Consider the following 26137-nt stretch of genomic DNA (forward strand, 5'->3'; position numbering starts at 1 on the left):
GTTGGCCCTGCGATGAGGTGGTGACTTGTCCAGGGTGTACCCCGCCTTCCGCCCGATTGTAGCTGAGATAGGCGTCAGCGCCCACCGCGACCCTGTAAGGGACAAGCGGTAGAAAATGGATGGATGGATATGACTATTTTATCATGATCTCGGGACGTGGATCTTTACGCAGCTTGCTAAAAGATTTGTTCTTCTGTGATGCAAACGGACTAGACCGGACATAGAGTGAAGGTAAAAACATGATTAAATCTCAGAAAAGGGTACAAACAAAAGACACTCACAAGGCGAAGGCACAAACTTGGCGCAGGGAACAAAACTAACACTTGAACGAAAACTATGAACATAAAACAAACACTTTCTGTGGCCAGAAAAGAGCAGCATGAACAATGGCATGAACCGAGCAGAAACAAAGTAATGTCGCCAGGCCGACTTACTGAAAAAACAAGCTTAAATAATAATCTCTTGATTGGAACAGGTGCGTGCATAAGGCAGGTGAAACTAATGAGAAGTCATGGAAACCAAGACAAACAAGAGAGCACAAAAACAGGAACTAATGGAGTCCAAAAACCATCCATCTTCTTCCGCTTATCCGAGGTCGGGTCGCGGGGGCAACAGCCTAAGCAGGGAAACCCAGACTTCCCTCTCCCCAGCCACTTCGTCTAACTCTTCCCGGGGGATCCCGAGGCGTTCCCAGGCCAGCCGGGAGACATAGTCTTCCCAACATGTTCTGGGTCTTCCCCGTGGCCTCCTACCGGTTAGACGTGCCCTAAACACCTCCCTAGGGAGGCGTTCGGGTGGCATCCTGACCAGATGCCCGAACCACCTCATCTGGCTCCTCTCAATGTGGAAGAGCAGCGGTTTTACTTTGAGCTCCTCCCGGATGGCAGAGCTTCTCACCCTATCTCTAAGGGAGAGCACCACCACACGGCGGAGGAAACTCATTTCGGCCGCTTGTACCCGTGATCTTATCCTTTCGGTCATGACCCAAAGCTCATGACCATAGGTGAGGATGGGAACGTAGATCGACCAGTAAATTGAGAGCTTTGCCTTCCTGCTCAGCTCCTTCTTCACCACAACGGATCGGTACAACGTCCGCATTACTGAAGACGCCGCACCGATCCGCCTGTCGATCTCACGATCCACTCTTCCCTCACTCGTGTCCAAAAACCAACAGAACATAATCAAACAAAACATGTTCTCGACCACAGATCATGACAAAGACAGTTATTAGTTTCCTTCATTGTGTATTATTTTCTGACAAATACTTTCATTTTTCATTATACTTCAAGTTTGTCTTGTTTCCTAGCCACTTTACATCTGGTTTGAGCACCTGCCACCAGTTTATTAGGAGAATCACTTGCTGACAATCAATAATCAGGATTCTTTTGCCAGCCCTGTCTGATATAATGTTTGCTTCGTTCCTACACATGCATGGCTTTCCCTATGCTTCCTCTGGACGCCCCTGCTGAACTGTTTCCTTGTTTTTGTCAATAAATTACATTTTACCTGTTGTCTCTGCATTGAGGAGTCCAGATCATCATGCAATCGTAACACCTTTACCATCACAAATAACATCAGGATATTTATAATAAAAATTAAATAAAGATTTATCGACAGATTATTGCTCACATATAGCCAGGAAGAAGAAGCAGTTGTAGTCTGCATACACACATCACTATATATGGCCTTCATTTATCTAAGGACTTTTCAAAACCAAAGTGTTATCTTTTTTCATGGATTTCAATGACATTCACAAGCGTTAGTAAAACTTCATTCTCCACACTTCTAAACAACAAAGAAAAAAGGCGTCACAGAAAAATCCGCCTTCATTCACAACTTAAACATTTTTTGTAACATATGTGGTGTGTGCATGTAGAGAAACATTCAAGCGCTGATGGGAAAGTAGAAAAAATTAAAACATGTCTGACATTTGGAGGATGCAGTCCCCGACTCTACTCGATATGATAGGTAGCTTGTCAGAAAGCCAGCTAAGGACAGTTAGCTACCACCAACTCAGTGGCCTAGTGGTTAGAGTGGCCGCACTGAAATTGGTAGGTTGGGAGTTCAAACCCCGGCCGAGTAATTTATCAAAGACTTAAAAAAATGGGACCCATTACCTCCCTGCTTGGCACTCAGCATCAAGGAATTGGGGGTTAAATCACCATAAATGATTCCCGGGCGCGGCCCCGCTGCTGCCCACTGCTCCCCTCACTTCCCAGGGGGTGATCAAGGGGATGGGTCAAATGCAGAGGACAAATTTCACCACACCTAGTGTGTGTGTGACAATCATTGGTATTTTAACTTTAACTAGATGGCCAACAACCAGCTAAAAATTGAGTTTTGGTAATCCCATTGCACACCAGCAGCCTTGCATTGACTTTATCTCTCAGAGTAAAGCAGCTAGACAGCTTTTTTCAAGCGTGTATATGCTCATCCAAGCGCCGGAACCACACCACTGCTTCCTGAAGCTCAACTCCCCCAAGTTCCAGCACCCCTACTGCTCAAGGATCTGCCTCCATAACCCGTTCCTGTACCACGCCAGGTTAAAGTCACATCGCCTCCGATTCCTGTATTATGCCAAATCAAAGTTCTGGTACCACCCATTAATGCTCCTCACCAATGCAAGGCTCCTATGTCACCTGTTCCGGCTGTGCAGCAGCCCGCTGGGTTTCCCCAATTTGTATCGAATCATGGTGCTGCGCCAAGGCTAAAATGAAGGATTTTTTTTTTACATGTAGTAATGTGGCCAGAAATGGTACTGCAATCACGGTCAAAATTCTGTAGTCCCCTCCTACTCTCTGTAACTGAGGTTACCAGATACGCAGCCAAATCCGAATCCTACTCCAAGGAACTGCAAAAGGCAATCGACGAGTCCTACACCATAGGTTTCTCTTTTATAAGCTTATTGCAAGATGGTTTACGAAGTAATTATGCCACATTTTACTGATGTCGATTAGCCAAATATATTTGTAAAGTTACGCAGCAATATTTTCGTCGGGAGTCGGGACAGATTGTCGGCATTACCCTGCTAAAATGTCTAGTTTTAGCAGGGCAAAGCCAACAGTAGAATTACCGCCACTTTTCGTTCAACATAACTCCATAGTGTATCCTACCTGACGCACTAAAATTATCTTCCATGTACGCACATCACCATTTTTTCAGTGCAGAGTGCAATTATTTGAGCCAACCCACATTAGGCAAAAACCACGTTATGCATAAATCATGTAGCCTACTACCATGTCAATACACAAAGTCAAAAATCATTACATGTAATGCATTATATTGTGACAAGCAAATACCATCCCATATGTGCCTGATGCACACACAGTACCAGAAACCGAAATTACCCGTGCTAATTTTGGAACCAATTTCCTCAGCGTATCAGCATATTGAGAACAAAATAGGCAAAGACACTACCCATATCCACATAGGTTTTATTTGTCGAAAATATATGTTGCCCTGTCAGTGGGATGACACATTGAATTACAGACTAACGGGCATATATTTCCCCCTATATGTTGATGTGTCATTGACCGGGCTAAGTATTATATATTCGGAGCTGAGCATCACACTAAGCATTTTTTTAATGAACATACTAGCTTTCTAAGACAATATCATAGATTGTATTGAAAAATATAGTTTACATACAAAATGTCCATTTCAGTTTATTGCAAGTAATAAGAACACAATCAAAGAAGAATCTAGCAAGTTTTGCTTCAGATAAAAAAATATATTCCGCGTTTAATCATCTTCATCTTTCAAAGGCATCCCCGATACAAATTCTCGTTTAGTTCCTGGCTTTGTCATAACCTTACCAGTGGCAGTAGCTAGACGAATATGGCGGTGCGTAACTGGCAACCTGTATGTGACACACTCACAGACTTTCTAATTGGTCATCGAAATAAAAACAATAACAAGATAATACAAGGGCTGTTAATCTAATTTTGTAATGAGCATATCCCGGCTGAACTACTGGTATCAGTTATAAAAGGTATTCAAAATGGATATTAATAAATTAATAAATGGATATTTCTGAATGAAGTAGTCCAAAAATATAACAAGTTTAATTTTAAAAGCTGATGGCTAAATTACAGCCACTCATAACTCAATTATCACGACTAATCGTTACGATTGTCGTTGACTAGTCGGTTATAAAAATGGTCGATTAGTCCGTAAATTTCCGCATTTATTTGTACAAAGCTCGACAGCCCGTAAACATCAATCAATCAATCAATGTTTACTTATATAGCCCTAAATCACTAGTGTCTCAAAGGGCTGCACAAACCACTACGACATCCTCAGTAGGCCCACATAAGGGCAAGGAAAACTCACACCCAGTGGGACGTCGGTGACAATGATGACTATGAGAACCTTGGAGAGGAGGAAAGCAATGGATGTCGAGCGGGTCTAACATGATACTGTGAAAGTTCGATCCATAATGGATCCAACACAGTCGCGAGAGTCCAGTCCAAAGCGGATCCAACACAGCAGCGAGAGTCCCGTTCACAGCGGAGCTAGCAGGAAACCATCCCAAGCGGAGGCGGATCAGCAGCGCAGAGATGTCCCCAGCCGATACACAGGCAAGCAGTATATGGCCACCGGATCGGACCGGACCCCCTCCACAAAGGAGAGTGGGACATAGAAGAAAAAGAAAATAAACGGCAGATCAACTGGTCTAAAAAGGGAGTCTATTTAAAGGCTAGAGTATACAAATGAGTTTTAAGGTGAGACTTAAATGCTTCTACTGAGGTGGCATCTCGAACTGTTACCGGGAGGGCATTCCAGAGTACTGGAGCCCGAAATGAAAAAGCTCTATAGCCCGCAGACTTTTTTTGGGCTTTGGGAATCACTAATAAGCCGGAGTCCTATGAACGCAGATTTCTTGCCGGGACATATGGTGCAATACAATCAGCAAGATAGGATGGAGCTAGACCGTGTAGTATTTTATACGTAAGTAGTAAAACCTTAAAGTCACATCTTAAGTGCACAGGAAGCCAGTGCAGGTGAGCCAGTACAGGCGTAATGTGATCAAACTTTCTTGTTCTTGTCAAAAGTCTAGCAGCCGCATTTTGTACCAACTGTAATCTTTTAATGCTAGACATGGGGAGACCCGAAAATAATACGTTACAGTAATCGAGGCGAGACGTAACAAACGCATGGATAATGATCTCAGCGTCTTTAGTGGACAGAATGGAGCGAATTTTATCGATATTACGGAGATGAAAGAAGGCCGTTTTAGTAACGCTTTTAATGTGTGCCTCAAAGGAGAGAGTTGGGTCGAAGATAATACCCAGATTCTTTACCGTGTCGCCTTGTTTAATTGTTTGGTTGTCAAATGTTAGAGTTGTATTATTAAATAGAGTTCGGTGTCTAGCAGGACCGATAATCAGCATTTCCGTTTTTTTGGCGTTGAGTTGCAAAAAGTTAGCGGACATCTATTGTTTAATTTCATTAAGACACGCCTCCAGCTGACTACAATCCGGTGTGTTGGTCAGCTTTAGGGGAATGTAGAGTTGGGTGTCATCAGCATAACAGTGAAAGCTAACACCGTATTTGCGTATGATGTCACCTAGCGGCAGCATGTAGATGCTGAAGAGTGCAGGGCCAAGGACCGAACCCTGGGGAACTCCACACGTTACCTTAACGTAGTCCGAAGTCACATTGTTATGGGAGACACACTGCATCCTATCAGTAAGATAAGAGTTAAACCAAGACAGGGTTAAGTCTGACATACCAATTCGTGTTTTGATACGTTCTAATAAAATATTATGATCGACGGTATCGAAAGCAGCGCTAAGATCGAGGAGCAGCAACATAGATGACGCATCAGAATCCATCGTTAGCAATAGATCATTAGTCATTTTTGCGAGGGCTGTCTCCGTGGAGTGATTTGCCCTGAAACCGGATTGAAAGGTTTCACATAGATTGTTAGACGCTAAGTGTTCATTTAACTGCTCCGCAACAATTTTTTCGAGGATTTTTGAAATAAAGGGAAGGTGAGACACCGGTCGGTAGTTTACCATGAGGTCAGGATCGAGGTTAGGTCTTTTAAGAAGAGGATGAATAACCGCTTTTTTGAATGCTAGGGGAACAGTGCCCGAGGAAAGTGATAAGTTTATAATATTTAGCACTGATGGACCTAATAATACAAAGAGCTCCTTGATCAGTTTCCCAGGAAGAGGGTCAAGTAAACATGTTGTTTGTTTTATTCCATTTACACGTTGTAACAATTCCTCTAATGTTATTTCCTCAAAACGAGAGAAACTATTTTGGAGGGCAGTATCCGTCGTATATACAATCGTGTCAGTGTTAATAGAACCCCGTTGCAGCTGGGATGCATTGTCTTTAATCTCCTTTCTAATAACTTTAATTTTCTTACTAAAGAATTGCATAAAGTCATCAGCTGAGTGGGTGGAGCTACTGGAAGGAGTCCCTTGTTGGGTTAGCGATGCTACCGTACTAAACAAAAATTTAGGATCGTTTTTATTACGGTGGATGAGATTTGAGTACTATTTAGCTTTAGCTAAGGTAAGCATGCGTTTATAAGTTATTAAACTATCACTCCATGCTTGATGGTGCACCTCAAGTTTAGTCGTGCGCCATTTGCGTTCCAGCTTTCTGCATAATAATTTCTGAGCTCTAGTTTCTTCTGTAAACCACGGGGTGCGCTTTTTTGGAGCCTTTTTTAACTTTAGCGGTGCTATGTTATCAGTGGTTTCGCGCAGGGCGTCGTTAAAGTTGTTTGTGAGGTTATCAATAGAGCCCACATACTTTGGGAATGGTGCCATTACCGAGGGCAGTAGGTCAGCAAGAATTGTCGTTGTGGCAGCATTAATGTTGCGGCTGCTATAGCAGTTATTATTATTATTAGTTTGCCGAACATGCGTCTGAACCTCGAATTTTATAAGGTAATGATCGGACAATACTTTAGAATACGGGACTATCGTAACTTTGGAAACGGTGATGCCCCTGACAAGCACTAGGTCTATCGTATTACCGTTGCGATGCGTGGGTTCATTTATTATTTGTGTGAGACCACAGCTATCAATTATAGTCTGGAGCGCTACGCACGGTGGGTCCGATGGGGTATTCTTATGGATATTAAAGTCCTCCATTATGATTATATTATCGGCGTGTGTCACTAGATCCGCAACGAACTCTGAGAATTCATTGATAAAGTCCGAACAGGGCCCTGGGGGGCGGTAGATAACAGCCAGGTGTAGAGGTAGCGGTGTGACAGACCTCATAGTAAGCACCTCAAACGATTTATATTTATTATTTATGTTAGGACTAAGGTTAAAGTTTTCGTTGTATATTAGTGCGACCCCCCCACCCCTTTTAAGCGGACGGGCAATATGCGCATGTGTAAAGTTAGGAGGACATGCCTCATTTAGCGCAAAAAAGTCGTTTGGTTTAAGCCAGGTTTCGCTGAGACCGATGACGTTAAGATTGTTGTCTCTGATAATATCATTAACTAACAACGTTTTAGGAGACAATGATCTTATGTTTGTATTATTAGGTCCATCAGTGCTAAATATTATAAACTTATCACTTTCCTCGGGCACTGTTCCCGTTGCATTCAAAAAAGCGGTTATTCATCCTCTCCTTAAAAGACCTAACCTCGATCCTGACCTCATGGTAAACTACCGACCGGTGTCTCACCTTCCCTTTATTTCGAAAATCCTCGAAAAAATTGTTGCAGAGCAGCTAAATGAGCACTTAGCGTTTAACAATCTATGTGAAACCTTTCAATCCGGTTTCAGGGCAAATCACTCGACTGAGACAGCCCTCGCAAAATTGACTAATGATCTATTGCTAACGATGGACTCTGATGCGTCATCTATGTTGCTGCTCCTCGATCTTAGCGCTGCTTTCGATACCGTCGATCATAATATTTTATTAGAGCGTATCAAAATACGAATTGGTATGTCAGACTCAGCCCTGTCATGGTTTAACTCTTATCTTACTGATAGGATGCAGTGCGTCTCCTATAACAGTGTGACCTCGGACTATGTTAAGGTAACGTGTGGAGTTCCTCAGGGTTCGGTCCTTGGCCCTGTACTCTTCAGCATCTACATGCTGCCGCTAGGTGACGTCATACGCAAATACGGTATTAGCTTTCACTGTTATGCTGATGACACCCAACTTTACATGCCCCTAAAGCTGACCAACACGCCGGACTGTAGTCAGTTGGAAGCGTGTCTTAATGAAATTAAACAATGGATGTCCGCTAACTTTTTGCAACTTAATGCCAAAAAAACGGAAATGCTGATTATCGGTCCTGCTAGACACCGACCTCTATTTAATAATACAACTTTAACATTTGACAACCAAATCATAAAACAAGGTGACTCTGTAAAAAATCTGGGTATTATCTTCGACCCAACTCTCTCCTTTGAGTCACACATTAAAAGCGTTACTAAAACGGCCTTCTTTCATCTCCGTAATATCGCTAAAATTCGCTCCATTCTGTCCACTAAAGACGCTGAGATCATTATCCATGCGTTTGTTACGTCTCGTCTCGATTACTGTAACGTATTATTTTCGGGTCTCCCCATGTCTAGCATTAAAAGATTACAGTTGGTACAAAATGCGGCTGCTAGACTTTTGACAAGAACAAGAAAGTTTGATCATATTACGCCTGTACTGGCTCACCTGCACTGGCTTCCTGTGCACTTAAGATGTGACTTTAAGGTTTTACTACTTACATATAAAATACTACACGGTCTAGCTCCAGCCTATCTTGCCGATTGTATTGTACCGTATGTCCCGGCAAGAAATCTGCGTTCAAAAGACTCCGGCTTATTAGTGATTCCTAGAGCTCAAAAAAAGTCTGCGGGCTATAGAGCGTTTTCCGTTTGGGCTCCAGTACTCTGGAATGCCCTCCCGGTAACAGTTCGAGATGCTACCTCAGTAGAAGCATTTAAGTCTCATCTTAAAACTCATCTGTATACTCTAGCCTTTAAATAGACCTCCTTTTTAGACCAGTTGATCTGCCGCTTCTTTTCTTTCTCCTATGTCCCCCCCTCCCTTGTGGAGGGGGTCCGGTCCGATGACCATGGATGAAGTACTGACTGTTCAGAGTCGAGACCCAGGATGGACCGCTCGTCGGGACCCAGGATGGACCGCTCGCCTGTATCGGTTGGGGACATCTCTACGCTGCTGATCCGCTTGAGATGGTTTCCTGTGGACGGGACTCTCACTGCTGTCTTGGAGCCACTATGGATTGAACTTTCACAGTATCATGTTAGACCCGCTCGACATCCATTGCTTTCGGTCCCCTAGAGGGGGGGGGTTGCCCACATCTGAGGTCCTCTCCAAGGTTTCTCATAGTCAGCATTGTCACTGGCGTCCCACTGAATGTGAATTCTCCCTGCCCACTGGGTGTGAGTTTTCCTTGCCCTTTTGTGGGTTCTTCCGAGGATGTTGTAGTCGTAATGATTTGTGCAGCCCTTTGAGACATTTGTGATTTGGGGCTATATAAATAAACATTGATTGATTGATTGATTGATGTTTAAAAAACCTATATTATAGGTAGTGGGCTGTTTTAGGGAGTTTTTGATCAAATTATCCGTAGTAGCAATATTAATAATGTTGTGTTTATTATGCCCAGTGCATTTAGTATAGTTACGACCATATCTAGGAATTGATACGACGGGAATTTTCCGATTGTTTGATTGTTGCTTTGATAAACTGCACGCATCATGGTTAGCCACCTCAGTAACGGGGATTTTCCGATTGTTTGTTTGTTGCTTTGATAAACTGCACGCATCATAGTTAGCCACCTCGGTAAAACACATGTCCAACTCTGAAACACTCAAAGCAGAAAAAAATTGTTCTAATTTAACTGACTCCTTACCCAGACCAGTAGTCTTGCATCTTTCATTTAAATCCGGCTGTAGGATGGAGGGAAGTGGTGTCCTGTGGGGATTAGCCTTCTGCTTTGTTTTTAGCCCCACTCGGCATCCGCGTTTCCGATCACACCGCTGGCGTCTGCTCCGTAGACGGCCCCCGCTGCTACTAGACTACGCTGCTTCACAGGCCGCTGGATGTAGCCGCCGACGTATTCCCATGCTAGTTAGCACGTCGAACAAGCCCGCGTCTATCAGTCCAAAGCGGCCTGATATGTCCATATCCAGAAGTGTCTGGCGGTCGTACGTGATCACGGAGGGACCACGATGCGAGCCAGCCATGAAGTCTGCAGAACTGTCCGGCATTTCCGCCAAATGTTCCATCTTTAGCAATAGCTCCGCAATGTCGCAGCCCGTCCGGGCGCTGCCATCTTGGAATCCATCTAATTTTCCTCCAAAAAACACAAGTTTTTTTTTTCTTGTATTTCAGTCCAGTTATTTTCAAAAGGTACAAATGGGAGGCTATACGCTACCAGGACCTGGCAGCTACGAAACAGCTAAGCACACAATAGCACACAAGCAAGACATAACGCAATGTGTATTAATTGAACAACATTGAAGTTTAAAACAGCACATTTATAGTTGCATGTTTCTTACACATACAAAGTCTCCAAGGCAAAAGCATATTAGAAATAATCTAGTAACAAATGTGTCCGCATCATCCAATTTACTGCAGCTTAACTTAATTAATGTCACCTTGGGGTCTCATCTTTATGCGGGGTCGTTCCTGCCAGATGCAGAACGGACAACGCCAGACGAAAGTGTGAAGGTAGGAGCTGATTTATTTCTCATAAATCATACACCGTAGATACAAGCAGACAAAAACAAACATAAACAGAAAAGCGGGCCGATAGCATGGGAAGCTATGGCGAAGCTTAGCGCAGGAACAAGAATCAAAAATCACAATAATAACCAACGTAACTTGTTGCGTGGAGCAAACAAAGAAGCCAGGACGAGTGACCGGCAAAGGCAGGCTGAAATAATGTCCCTGATGTAGTCATGATAACAAACTCAGGAGGTGCACAAACAAACAGAACATAACCAAACATAACACGATCTGGCCCTCGGATCATGACAGTTAATTGTTGTCACTAAGTGTTTCCAGCCTCCCCCACACAAAAAAGTCCACTTCAACTTAAAGAGAGACTTAAAGGGGAACATTATCACCAGACCTATGTAAGCGTCAATATATACCTTGATGGTGCAGAAAAAAGACCATATATTTTTTAACCGATTTCCGAGCACAAAATGGGTGAATTTTGGTATATTAAACGCCTTTCTGTTTATCGCTCTTTTTGCGATGACGTCAGAACATGACGTCTCCGAGGTAATACAGCCGCCATTTTCATTTTCAACACATTACAAACACCGGGTCTGAGTTTTGTTATTTTCCGTTTTTTCGACTATTTTTTGGAACTTTGGAGGCATCATGCCTCGTTGGTGTGTTGTCGGAGGGTGTAACAACACTAACAGGGAGGGATTCAAGTTGCACAACTGGCCCGAAGATGCGAAAGTGTCTGCCGCCAGACCCCCATTGAATGTGCCAGAGTCTCCACATTTTGCCGGCGATGACAGACATGGCACAGATATGGATGGATAACCTGCAGATGCATTTGCAACGATAAATTCAAAGAAATCACAAAGGTGAGTTTTGTTGATGTTGACTTATGTGCTAATCAGACATATTTGGTTGCGACGTGACTGCCAGCTAATCGATGCTAACATGCAACGCTAATCGATGCTAACATGCCGTTTACTGGCCGTGCTAAAGCAGACATGGCACAGAGATGTATGGATAACCTGCAGATGCATTTTCAACTATATTACGTTTCCTTCCACCCACATTTAATGCGAAAAAAACACTTGGCAATCGAAGGATTTAAGTTGCTCCAGTGTCACAAGATGCGAAAGTCCTGATCGTTTGGTCCGCACATTTTACCGGCGATGCTAACGCAGCTATTCGGCCATGCTATGGCTATGGATAGCGTCAATAGCTATTCGCTCAATAGCTTCAGTTTCTTCTTCAATACTTTCATACTCCAGCCATCCGTTTCAATACATGCGTAATCTGTTGAATCGCTTAAGCCGCTGAAATCCGAGTCTGAATCCGAGCTAATGTCGCTATATCTTGCTGTGGTATCTGCCATGTTGTTTACATTGGCAGCACTGTATGACATCACAGGGAAATGGATAGTCGCATCGCAAATAGCAAAAATCAAGCACTTTAAAGCTTTTTTTAGGGATATTCGGGGACCGGTAACATTTTGAAAAAAACTTCAAAAAATACAACAAGCCACGGGTAATTGATTTTTATTGTTTTTAACCCTTTTGAAATTGTGATAATGTTCCCCTTTAAAGTCCATTCTAGACAGTTAATAATACATAGGTTTGTATTTTTCACACCTACCATGGTTCTCTGACTAATTTGACTTGATCAAACTTTTTCTAAAATACCACATCACAAAATAATACAATTAATTCATATTTCTGCTGGTATCGTATCGGATAATATTTGTACCCCTCCCCAATACCCAGACCCCCAACTGTATCAATATGTGCATTAGTTAGTTTGTAGTACGCAGTGGTGTCCAACCTTGATGACGCCACTCAGGTCCCAGAACAAATACACGGGGCTGATGTCCAACTTCTCCTCATCCAACATCAGTGTATCCGCCTGAAGGAGATCAGTCAAGTGCTGTGGACTTTTGAAGTGGAGCAGAGCGATGTGGTTTTGTGGGTACAACTCCAACTGAGGATCACATATACAGTACAGACTCAAAGTAATGGAATTAATTAGCCTACTATGAGGAAAACGTTGTTGCTATCATTATGTTTTGATAGATTAATGAAAGCTATACAAGGTTTCCTGATTATTGTTAGTGTTTGTTCTCTGACACTGTAGGAAGGTTAATTTGAGTCTTTTATTATGAAAGCTTTTTTTTTGACAATGAATTTATGTACCTGAATTTTTTTGCATTTGAATTTTGTGAGCTGAATTTTTCACATGCATCTATGTTGACAATTTCATTGGAAAAAAAAGTCAGTGTTTAAAAATTTAGCGTAAAAAAAAAAAATAACAGTATAAAAATTCAGTGTAAAAAAACTCAGTTGTAACAAAATTAGGTGCTGAAAAATACAGTGTCGGAAAATTGGCTGCTTTAAAATGCAAAACTCGATTCCGGTAAAATATTGGTGAAGCAATCAATCCTGTCTCAGAATGAGCCAATGATGTGTCAAGTTTTGAAGTCTGAACACCAGGTGTGACGTCGCACACGCTAGCACGTGACCACCATATAACGCATCATAATTCAGCGGCAATCTGGATGTTTTCAAAATACAGAAATGATTAAAATTGTTTTAAATCTGCACTTTTGAGTGACATACGGGTTACTACGGGGATCATAAGCAGTGCTGCCCTGCAAAAACTGAAATCTAAATTAAAATTCGATACCTCAAATAAGGGTGATATTTGCTTATTTTCTGTCTGATAAGATAATTATTTTCACTAAGCAGATTTTATGTTAGAGTGTTTTTACTTGTTTTGAGGGTTTTGGTCCTAAATGATCTCAGTAAGATATTACAGCTTATTGCTGAGATTTTTTGACCTATATTGAGTAAAACATGCTTGAATATCGACCGTTGCAAAGCTGTGTCATCAACACTTAAAAGTATAAAACTACTTTTTTAAAGTAATAATTTATTATTTCAAGCATGAGAAAAAATCATGACTTTGACACAATTGTCTCCCATATTACAGCCAAATGGACTTTGCTATTTTATTTTCAATGAAACAATAGAAAATAGGTACTCATATATTAGTACAGTTGTCATTCGTGAGAATATACTTATTTTAAGGTATTTTTGGGTTCATTGAGGTTAGCTATGAGTACTTACTTATTAATTTTCTAATTCTATTGGCTGCTAATTTTGCTTAGTTCAAATAAAATACCCCTAATTTTTGTATTTTTTTTGTTTGTTTTAGAACACTGACTATTTGCAGTGTGCTTCATGCAGACGAGGCACGGAACAGAATCTGCGGGGCAGCAACAAACCTAAGGCCTCGCAAAGACACGTGTCGAACAGAGGCAGATCTCTACAACAAAGTTCTGCAAAACATTGGCATCACATTGAATAAGTGGATGTTTTTTTTTTTTTATCCTTTCGCTTTTATTTTTCGACATTTGTTGTATCTTTGTTGCTTGTGCTTGATTATAAAACATGTCGATCAAAGAGGTGGTTTGGGAAGTAGAGGAGCAGCGTTCATATATTTTAAATATTCAATGATTTATTGTTCATAGATCCCACATTCTATATTTTCATGTACATTCTGAGTATCTTTTTTAGGAAAAAAAAATAAACAGACTATTTGAAAAACCTTTTCACTGAATTATTTGAAAATAATATTTTTTTTGACACTGAATTTTGCTTTGCACATTGTAGACCGGCAGCTTTACCTCAGTGATCTTGTCGCTGATAGCAGCTGGCAATTTGGCTCGCAGATTCTCTGATACCTTCAAGGACACCGAAAATCAGAGATGGGAGTACTGATACTGATGAGGACACATTTACCAATTACAACATTTTTATCAAGTATTTTCAAGTCATAAGAATAAATTCTGAAGTAAATCTCGAGTCATTGATATCATTGTGCAAGTTGAGTCTCAAGTCTTTGATAATATTGTCGAATTAAGTCCAAAGTCATCAAAATTGCCACAAGAGAACACACCTTTGGGGAAAATCCACCTAAGTAGGCCAAAGTCTGCATTTTGATTAGACCTGGAACCTCTTTGGTTGTGGTCTGGAAAAAAAACAAAAAAAAAAACAAACAAAACATTTTGTTGAACCCAGTAATCAGAAGTAATTTTAAAAAGGAGTGGCTAGATAATTACATTCAGAAACTATTATCTTACCAGGTAACCTTTGGAGACTGAGAATATTTTTCTGCCTTCAGCGAGCACACCTGCCAACGCTTTTTCAGCTGGAGTACATAAAATATGTACATTATTCAACTAATAACCACTGCATTCAAAAGTTGACATGTTGACGTTGTCATCAATCCCCATTTTTTTTTTTTACCCAGGGCCGCTTCTAAACAAATTACACCTTTTTTTTTTAAATTTATGTGAAGCGCTTTTTATACTTTTAAACCAAACTTTATGATGACATGCACAGATAGACCATAGTGGTGCTCAAGCACTAGCACTTTTGCCCTGCATGATAAAAGTTCCTTTTTTGCTGGAGCTATTTTTAATTGTTTATTTCTTCATTCATTTATGAATGAACATTTCTCTGTCTGTCATTGATTCCCTCCAAATATGTTTTATATAAATGTAAATTAGTGTAGGGAATTATTCCAGAGCAAGCCCCTGCCCCTCTTTGTCTGTGCAGAAAGTCCATCCAAACACTTTTTATGAAGTTTATTTTTTATCGTGACTGAAACAAAAAGTGGTGATGTTTGTCTCCAAGACTTATCTTTATTAGTGTACATTTTAAAAACATAAATTATGATACTTTTGAAGATTTGAAGAGGATGGGGCGTGGAGGGGTTCCAAACTACAATCTGGGAACGCCTCCACAAACGGACAGCTTGCACACAGAATAAAAAAACAAGAGCAAAACTTTCACCAAAGCGTAACCTTTAAATTGGTCTGTTATTATAATTTAAGTATGAAAAGTAATTTATGTTTTGCAGTAATTCCTTTTTACAAATTATGAGATCGCATTACTATTATTTTCAAGTAATGTATGGAATATATTTTGTTCTTACCTGTTGTTTCCGTGGGCCCGAATAGAGAACAGACAACGGTTGTGGAAAAAGAAAGGAGAGTGCGAGACTTGTGTGTGTTTTTTATTACGAGTTTTGATAAATGTCCAGTTTGGATATTTTTTTTTATTATGTTATTTGGTTACCAAAAAGCATACAGATTGGCATTTTGTGTTTGTTTTTTGCCAGTTACATATTTATTTATTTAATTTGATAGAGAGTGTGTACTGATTGTGTTAAGTAAATAACTATAATCTTTGAATACATTCTGCTGTGATTTGTAGTATAATAATAATGACAGCCTGTGATGAGGTGGCGACTTGTCCAGGGTGTACATCGCCTTCCGCCCGATTATAGCTGAGATATGGATGGATAATGACAGCTAGACAATCGAAGCAATGTCTGTAGAAATTGCATGTGAATGCGCCAATGCTGGAGCTGAACTAAAATGCTGATGAAATGTAAAATGAATGTAAGAATAGTTTGAATGTTGAAATGGTTTGAATATTAAAATGGTGTAAAATGGTGAAATGGTTTAATTGAAGGAATAGTTTGAATGTTGACGGGCTAACGCTGAACTGATACTGATAGTGGACTGTAGAAATGGTTTGAAAGTTAAAACAGTTTAAAAGTTAGAAATGCTTTGAAAGGTGAAGAGCACAAGTTGAACTGAAATGTAGTATGAATCTAAAAATGCTAACTGTAGGTATAGCTAGATGAGTTAGCATACTTCAAAGATTGATTGATTGAAACATTTATTAGTAGATTGCACAGTACAGTACACATTCCATACTATTGACCATTAAATGGTAACACTCGCATAAGTTTTTCAAGTTGTTTAAGTCGGGGTCCATGTTAATCAATTCATGGTAAGAGGATACAAAGTAACAGATTTCATGATTATTAGCTCTAAATGTATAACATTTGCTAAATTGTTGGTAAACAAAGTTAGCATGCTAACAGCAGAAGAGCTAGCATACCTGAGGATGGCGACAAATAACACAATCCATGTTTATTTGATTAAAAAGTACAAAGATAGCTTAAATGCCTGCAAAAAATATTAGCATGCCAACATTAGCATGATAACAGGAAAACAGTTTGCATACTCCGAAGATAACACCAAGTAACAAAATCTATGATTATTATCTTAAAATGTATAAAATGAGATACAATTCTAGCACGCTCACATTGAATGCTAACATTACCATGCTAAAAGGTGAAGGGCTAGCAATCCTTTAAGATGGCGCCAAATAATGGAATCCATGAATATACTACTCCTCAGTGTCCTATTTTCGTAACGTTAATAATTTCACATTATTCTTAAACAAACAAATCGATCAAGACTGTTCCACAGACTGACTCCTTTGATTAAGACACATCTTTCTTTTCCAGCTGACTAAAACCTGAGTTTTGTAAAAAAAAAAACAGTACATTTTATTTACTTTTTCCTTTGGTAAATCTATTTTACAAATTGTTTGGTAAACTTTTCAGTGGCGTTGTGGTTAGAGTGTCTGCCCTGATATCAGTAGGTTGGGAGTTCAAACCCCGGCCGAGTCATACCAATGACTATAAAAATGGGACCCATTGCCTCCCTGCTTGGCACTCAGCATCAAGGGTTCAAATTGGGGGTTAAATCACCATAAATGATTCCCGGGCACAGCACCGCTGCTGCTCACTGCTCCCCTCACTTCCCAGGGGGTGATCAAGGGGATGGGTCAAATGCAGAGGACAAATTTCACCAAACCTTGTGTGTGTGACGATGGTACTTTAACTTTACTTAACTTTAACATATGAACTTTATACATGATCTTTAGAAGGTTATACTCTACTAATTCATCAAATTTCAGTTTTTAATTGTACAAATAAAGGATGAGTTGGGTCACTGTGTATACTTCCACTGACGACTCTAATTGCTATTTTGAAAATTGGAGTAATGTATGTTTTGCAGGCACTTACCCATACTTCAATGCAATAGGTCAGTTATGGAACAGTCAATGAGTTATGCAACAAAAACAATGCATTCTCATCTCGAAAATATTTGACTTTATACAGCACAGCTATTGTTTGGGACACCTTTACTTTGACATTATCAATATGTGATTTCCATGTCAAGTGTTTGTCAATCATGATACTTCGAAACTTAATCTCATGTGTCCTTTCAATTTCTAATCCATTAATAACAAATGACGCATAAACGTATTTTTTATTCCTCCAAAAAATCATGAATTTAGTTTAGCTGATTCAAAGACAATTTATTGGCATTGAACCACATCATAATTTTCTGGAAATAATTTTCTACAATTTGTAGGAGGTAGTTTATATTTTCTCCTGAATGAAAAAAAAAGCGGTGTCATCCGCAAATAGAATACACTTAAGTAAATGAGACACAGACCCTGTCTTACATTAAGCCGCAGCTAACCACTGGAAATATGAAGGTGAGTCATCCAGACATGCCCGTGTTGCTCCTTCTTCTACATGTACAGACACTTGTCGAAATCACACGTGAATACCTTAACAGAAAACGCTTGCAGCTATTTCGAATACAACATTTCTGGAACGGCAAAATAACTTTTGAATGTCTAGGTCACCTGTGATTCTATTTATCCGAAAACTTTGTCCATTTGTCGAAGGAGAGACAACAAGAATGCGGGCTCCCTTGGATGTGAAAAAAATAAAGGTAGCGTGTGCATTGTAGTACCTGGCCGTGGAGGGAAGACTACAAAAAACGGCGAATGCTTTTGGACTGGAAAAGCAGGCTGTATGAGTTATCGTCCGCCATGTATGTCACAGACTCAACGTCTAGGTGCAAAGTATATGAAGTCACCAAAAACGAATGGACAATGAAGGCAAAAGAGTGAGGAGTGTCCTGACCAGATATCTAGATCCCTAGATTGATTGATGTAAAATGTTCTTCATCACATTGTTTACTTTCAGGTGCCCATTAAAGATTTGATTAATATATGATGGCTCAGGTGTGATTCACTACAATAGAGCCCCACAGCGCACTGGATTCCAGTTAATTGAAATACGACAATATTGAATGTTGTTCAGATAAGTTACATTTAAGAACTTGCACACAAAGCAATACTGGAGGTGACTATGACGTGCCAGAGAGGGGGAGGGGGTCTTAAATGACCATTGTGTGTGTGTGTGTGTGTGTGTGTGTGTGTGTGTGTGTGTGTGTGTGTGTGTGTGTGTGTGTGTGTGTGTGTGTGTGTGTGTGTGTGTGTGTGTGCGTGTGTGTGTGGACAAGGATAAGGTAAGGTGGGATATACCTTGGATAACCTTAGTGTAGAAGGGGCCACAGTAACAATGACATTTAAATAGAAAATAAAAAGCACAGATCCAAGGACTGATCCTTGAGGTACTCTGCAAGATATACTACAATTTTTAGACTTTATGTTGTTGATTTCAACAAAATGATTCCTGTTTTTTAAATAGCTTGTAACCCATTGGTGTGCCACACCTCTGATACCATATTTATATAATGTATTCAACAATATCTTGTGGTCCAGCGTATCAAAGGCTTTTTGAAGATCTACAACGATCTTACTAAATAGTGCTTTTTGCATAGTTGCTGTAGCAGTTCAATTATTAGGAAGAAACCCATTATGGCTGTTACGTAAACTCTTAAATTAAGAAATGTATTTTAGTCTAATCGCAAATACATTTTTGTGAATTTTACCATGAATTGATTAACGTGGACCCCGACTCAAACAAGTTGAAAAACGTATTTGGGTGTTACCATTTAATGGTTAATTGTACGGAATATGTACTGTACTGTGCAATCGAATAATACAAGTTTCAATCAATCAGAACTGCAGAAGTAATGATCCATCCATCCATTTTCTATTGGTGTATAATTAGAAAAATCTGATTTACTGTATTTTTCGGACTATAAGTCGCAGTTTTTCTCATAGTTTGGCCGGGGGTGTGACTTACAGTATACTCAGGAGCGACTTATGTGTGAAATTATTAACACATTTCCGTAAAATATCAAATAATTTTATTCAGCTCATTCACGTAAGGGACTAGAAGTATAAGATTTCATCGGATTTATCGATTAGGAGTGACAGATTGTTTGGTAAACGTATAACATGTTCTATATGTTCTAGTTATTTGAATGACTCTTACCATAATATGGTTAACATACTAGGCACTTTCTCAGTTGGTTATTTATTCGTCATATAACGTACACTTATTCAGCCTGTTGTTCACTATTCTTTATTTATTTTAAATTGCCTTTCAAATGTCTATTCTTGGTGTTGGGTTTTAACAAATAAATTCCCCCAAAAATGCGACTTATACTGTGTTTTTTTCTTCTTTATTATACATTTTCAGTGGGTGCGACTTATACTCCGAAAAATACGGTATTTCCTTTTTCTAAAGAGTTGAATTAATTTTGCTATTTTCATGCAGTCTGAAAATATTCCTGAAGTAAAGGAGAGATTATAAACATATGTAAAAGGCTTGTATTGTTGTACCTTATAATAACTGCATACATTTTCTTCAGGAGTTAGCAAGACTTGTTCAATATAATTTTCAAGATCATGAATGTCATCATTGTTAGTGTCTACATATGTGTCCATAGTTCAATGTATGTCCAAGTGTATCGAACCTGATTCCTTAGTTGTCAGTCCCCCCAACCCGGAGACTCCATCACTCCCACTGTGAATGTCCAGTCGTATACTTCCTAAGTTCCCTCATAGTCCTGCTGACCTCTGCTGAACCATCTTGTTCCCTGATCCATACGTTTCCACTCTGTTTCCATGTGCCAGGAATTTTCTTCTGTTTCTTTAGCATCCTCTCCTCCCTTGTGATGCCTCCGCACCTCTTCTTTATATACACGTCGATTCCTTTCAAGTTTTTAGCTGGCCTTAGTACATCGTTCCTCAGCTCCCTGCTAATGAATTGAATTACTACAGCAGGTACAGAGTTCTGGGACTTACTGGGCAATGTGTGGCAAGCTAATATTACATCTTTACGAATGTTGTCCTTGTTCTTGTTTAGGAAATCCACCTCCTGTTGCTCCAACGACTGCAGTTCTTCCCTCGGCGCCTCCTCCGTCGTCTCTGCTTTTGCTGTCTCCCTGACGTAGGTATGATGCAGAGTCTTTAGCCCCGTAATCACCAAGTCATCACTTTGTGTATATTGCCCCAGTTCATCAATCCGCTCTTCAATGTAGAGATTTGTGCGTCCTTTTCTGTCATCGTCCCTGTCAATGTTGTCACCCCATCCACAGGTTTGAGCATGGCGCTCCTGCTGCGACTTTGCCAGTTCACTAGACATAAAGTTTAAAGATCACTTGATCTCTTTCGCGTGGTTTGCAACAGGCATGTTTTTAGATTAAAATAGCGAAGACAAGAAAGCGACGAGCGATTGGGCCTTCTTTTTTTGGCTGCTTGCTGAGTCATGGTAGCATGACAGGCTAACCTTGAATGCTATTAGGCAATATCCTCGCTCTTTACAGTGTAGCTCAGGCGAACTTTTTTTGCACCACGGACCGGTTTAATGTAGGCATTATTTTCAGGAACAGGCTTTCCACTTGTGCCGGGTAAATACAGCAAAAATAAGTGCATGGAAACTACAACTCACTGTTAATGCTGAATTAGTGGTTGGCCTTGTTTCTTTGCAATAAGATCCCCAGCAGGTTATTATCAACCTGCTGGGGACTGCAGATGACCGGTGGTTGGGGACCCCTCTAGCTGACTGTCACCACACACTCCGCACTTCAAATTAAAGACAGCATAATTGTCATCATCCTTCATACCCTAGAGCAGTGGTTCTCAAATGGGTGTACGCGTACCCCTGGGGGTACTTTAAGGTATTCCAAAGGGTACGTGAGATTTGTTTTAAATATTCCAAAAATAGCAACGATTCAAAAATCCTTTATTAATATATTTATTGAATAATACTTAAACAAAATATGAATTTAAGTTTATAAACTGTGAAAAGAAATGCAACCATGCAATATTCAGTGTTGACAGCTAGATTTTTTGTGGACATGTTCCATAAATATTGATGTTAAAGATTTCTTTTTTGTGAAGAAATTTTTAGAATTAAGTTGATGAATCCAGATGGATCTCTATTACAATCCCCAAAGAGGGCACTTTAAGTTGATGATTACTTTTATGTGTAGAAATCTTAATTTATAATTGAATCACTTGTTTATTTTTCAAAAAGTTTTTAGTTATTTTTATCGTATATCTTTTTCCAAATAGTTCAAGAAAGACCACTACAAATTAGCAATATTTTGCACTGTTATACAATTTAATAAATCAGAAACTGATGACATAGTGCTGTATTTTACTTCTTTATCTCTTTTTTTTCAACCAAAAATGCTTTGCCCTTATTAGGGGGTACTTGAATTGAAAAAATGTTCACAGGGGGTACATCACTGAAAAAAGGTTGAGAACCACTGCCCTAGAAAACTGTCAATTCTGGGGAGTCTGAAATTAAAAAAAAAAAAAGAAGTCCCAACGATTCTTACATAGGCTGAACATTTTGAAGTTGGAACGGTGTGAATCGGATGAACAGGGATGAAGTTATGCCGAGTCAATAAGTGGTGTAATAATAATAATAATAAAGAATAGTGCTTGTCCCTTTTTTGCAGTCGCAGGGGGTGCAGGAGTCTATCTCAGCTGCATTTGGGCGGAAGGCGGGGTACACCCTGGACAAGTTGCCACCACATCACAGGGCCAACATAGATAGACAGACAACATTCACACACTACAGACCATTTAGTGTTGCGAGTCAACCTATCCCCAGGTGCATGTCTTTGGAGGTGGGAGGAAGCCGGAGTAAACGGAGGGAACCCATGCAGTCACAGGGAGAAAATGCAAACTCCACACAGAAAATCCCGCGCCTGGGATTGAACCCAGGACTACTCAGGACCTTCGTATTGTCAGGCACATGCACTAACCCCTGTTCCACCGTGCTGGCCACAATAATAATAATAATTAACAATAATAATAAAGAATACCGTATTTCCTTGAATTGCCGCAGGGCATATAATATGCGCCTGCCTTGAATTACTGCCGGGTCAAACTCGCTTCGCAAAATAATTAGCACGTGCTTAGTATTACCGCCTGGTCAAACTCGTGACGTCACGAGTGACACTTTCCCTGTCATCATTTTCAAAATGGAGGAGGCTGATTTCAATACCGGTAATTTGAAATCGCATAAAGGGAAGAAGATTAAGAGCTATTCAGTAGGATTTAAGGTCCAAGCTCACATCACACTCAAATTTTTACCGCATGCCTTTGGTAAGTGCCAGAGTAAGAAGAGGTTTTAAAATAATTAGCGCATGCTTACTTTTACCGCATGCTTTTGGTAAGCGTGGGTGTGAGAAGAGGTTTTTAAATAATTAGCGCCCCGGCGGCAAATCAAGGAAATACGGTAGGTGAAAAATGGTGGATGACCTACCATGTAGCATTCACACAATCACAATAATAAAAATAACAATAGAGAGGGACAAGCCGTAGAAAATGGATGGTCAATAATAATAATAATATTAACAATAATAATAATAGTAATAATAATAATAATAATAATCATAAAGTATATACGTTTCAGAGTGGTTGCCTTTTTTTCTGGCTGGATCACCAGCTCCCCAAAATGTCTGTGCACGTGCCTGCGCTCCACTCCAAAGCGTGCATCTTGGATAAAGGTGCTCGAGGACAGACGAGAGGGAAATTCCAAGAATTTTATAATTAGGAATATCCGCTTCAGATTATTACCGTCAGATTGCGAATGGAAGACGACAGCCGTGACCGGATGGAGCGGTTGGTTGAGCTGCAGCAGCTCCACTGCTTCTGAAAGGGAGGGTGACAGCGACGGTAGATCATTGACGCTCACACCCGCATGCAGGGCTGGATCCAGCACCAAAACCGGCGCAGCAATGCAGCGGGATAGCGTGCATTCTGGCTCCTCCCTGGAGGTAAAAAAAAGAAAAAGGAATGAGACAAAAATGTGATTTTTGTGTTGTGTGTTGTTCATTCTTACCCACCTCAGACTTCGTTCTTCCTCCGCCAGTTGCTGTCTGGCCTCTATCAGATCCATCAGCAGGGTCTCGTCTGACCCATTGACCCACGTGTACACCAGATCGATGGGGATGGGTGTGCAATCTCTGCAGGTAATAAGAGGACAAAAGGTCTACCAACCGTATATTCAACTGTCCCCCTATGAAGGTGAGAGAGTTAGCAACAGAGGGGATTTGAACCTTCAGTCGTGCCCTGCATATTTATATAATGTCTAACCTGCTGTGGAACGATGTACAGTTCTCATTGTTCTTGTGCGGATCAAACACCTCATTTACCAGGCGAGGCCTTTCCCGACTCCTTTTCACTACCTTTAATTGTCAACGTGTTTGAAATCATTCAAAAATAAATCCACACAAACAACACATTTATGGCAAAGTTACCTCTCCTATGTGGTAGATGGACACCATTAAAAAGATGAGGACCACGCTGTAGACTTGGTATCTGTGTGGCAGTGACAGACAGGCGTAAACCTTCCTGCGCAGCGCCGTCAGAATCATCTTTCTCCGTACTGCGGGAAGTCGTTGCACGGCTCAACTGTGCAACACTCCCTTCAACAATGTTAGTCCTGTATCAATGGGGAATTAAGGTGCAAAAAGTGGGCGGAGTCTTAAAAAACGTCTTTAAAGGGTGAAGAGGGGAGGGGAATTATGAAAAGGGGGCGTGGTTTAAATGTGCTGTTACTGCAAAAACTTAAATCTAATTAAGATGAAATATCTCAAATAAGGGTGATATTAGCTTATTTTCTGTCAGATAAGATAATTCTTATCAATAAGCAGATTTTATGTTAAAGTGTTTTACTTGTTTTAAGTGTTTTGGTCCTAAATGATCTTAGTAAGATATCACAGCTTGTTGCTGAGATTGTATGACCTATATTGAGTAAAACTTGCTTGAAACCAGAATATCAAGTGTCACAAAGCTGTGTCATCAACACTCACACGTATAAAACTACTTTTTTTATAGTAATAATTTCTTATTTCAAGCATGAAAAAAAAAAATCATCACTTTGACACAATTGTGTCTCATAATTAAAACAGATGACAGCCAAATGGACTTTGCTGTTTTATTTTCAATGAAACGGGGCGGCATAGCTCGGTTGGTAGAGTGGCCGTGCCAGTAACTTGAGGATTGCAGGTTCGATTCCCGCTTCTGCCATCCTAGTCACTGCCGTTGTGGCCTTTGGGCAAGACACTTTACCCACCTGCTCCCAGTGCCACCCACACTGGTTTAAAATGTAACTTGGGTTTCACTATGTAAAGCGCTTTGAGTCACTAGAGAAAAGCGATATATAAATATAATTCACTTCACAACAATAGAAAATACGTACCTCATATAGTAGTACAGTTGGCACAGTACAGTAAACTGACCGCTAATATTTAAACATTTAACTTGTGACATTTCTAACAATTTTGAACAGAAATTGTTCATGCACATTCAGATAAATTGTTGACAATTACAATTGAAACATTGTTGGCCGGGGGCCGGGCTGTATATATGCGCACTGATTGACTGAAAGAGCCCGCACTTGGGGCGATGATGTCATGTTGTCGATGGAAAAATGCATTTTTAGACAATATGATTTGCCTGAGCGGCTAGTAGACCCCGAGAGTAACAAGTGGTTTTCTTGTTGCCTTTCCATTAAGAAAAATACATTTGTTTTTAGTGTACGTTAGCTGGTTTCAAGAAACATAATGCCGAGCGTATATCATTATGTCAAGATAATGGCACTAGCATTTACTTAATTTAAGAGGTTTCTTTTTTTTTTCCTACCAAGAACAGTGCACTTGTTATTAGTGAGAATTTACTTATTTTAAGGTATTTTTGGGTTCATTGAAGTTAGCTAATTTTACTTGTTTTGAAAAGTCTTGACAAGCCAAATTTTCTTGTTCTATTGCCAGATAATTTTGCTTAGTTCAAATAAAAAAAACCTAATTTTTGTACTTTTTTTTCTTGTTTTTGAACACTGACTTTTTGCAGTGTTACTGAAAAGGACATAGTATGTCATCATTTCCCACCATCAAGCAAGCATTTTAACACTTGAACACGGTTGCATGCCTCGCCTCGCTCTCTTCATTTTTGACAAAAGGAGATGCCGGATTCAAACTTCGCTTAGCTAAGTATTTTTTAAACAACTGAGAAACATTCAGCCGTCATTAAACTGAAACAAGAGAAATGATTCAAGATGGCGCCGGTCTGTCTGGCTCGCCGCTTGTCCCTGAACAGTACTGTCTGTTTCGTGGTTATTTTGACATGTGTTTTGAGGACCATTGACTCACTTCTAGTGGATGAACGTCAGGAGTTGTTGAGTATAGGGGAGTCAGTACGGTCATGTGAACTTTACATTGCAAGAGACTCGGATTAATTTTTCCGTGCTAACCTACCCGAGTGCTTCCGTCGGGTAGGAAACGGAAACGCAGAAGAAT

General features: G+C 40.2%; 1 protein-coding gene and 1 pseudogene across 2 annotated transcripts in view; one reads left to right on the plus strand and one right to left on the minus strand.

Annotated features, from left to right (window-relative positions):
* LOC133551459 (N-acetylglucosamine-1-phosphotransferase subunits alpha/beta-like) overlaps window positions 1-24286 on the minus strand; it is a 48359-nt pseudogene extending 24073 nt beyond the window's left edge.
* LOC133551460 (uncharacterized) overlaps window positions 23307-26137 on the plus strand; it is a 40469-nt gene continuing 37638 nt past the window's right edge. For both annotated transcript variants that reach the window (XR_009806500.1, XM_061898177.1), the window contains exons 1-2: window positions 23307-23614; window positions 23710-23809. Coding sequence is in view for 1 of the 2 variants with exons in the window: in XM_061898177.1 (XP_061754161.1) it covers window positions 23783-23809 (27 nt within the window). In the remaining variant the exon portion in view is untranslated. The remainder of the gene's footprint in view (window positions 23615-23709; window positions 23810-26137) is intronic.

Source organism: Nerophis ophidion, linkage group LG04 (assembly GCF_033978795.1).
Source record: "Nerophis ophidion isolate RoL-2023_Sa linkage group LG04, RoL_Noph_v1.0, whole genome shotgun sequence".
Lineage (NCBI taxonomy): Eukaryota > Metazoa > Chordata > Actinopteri > Syngnathiformes > Syngnathidae > Nerophis > Nerophis ophidion.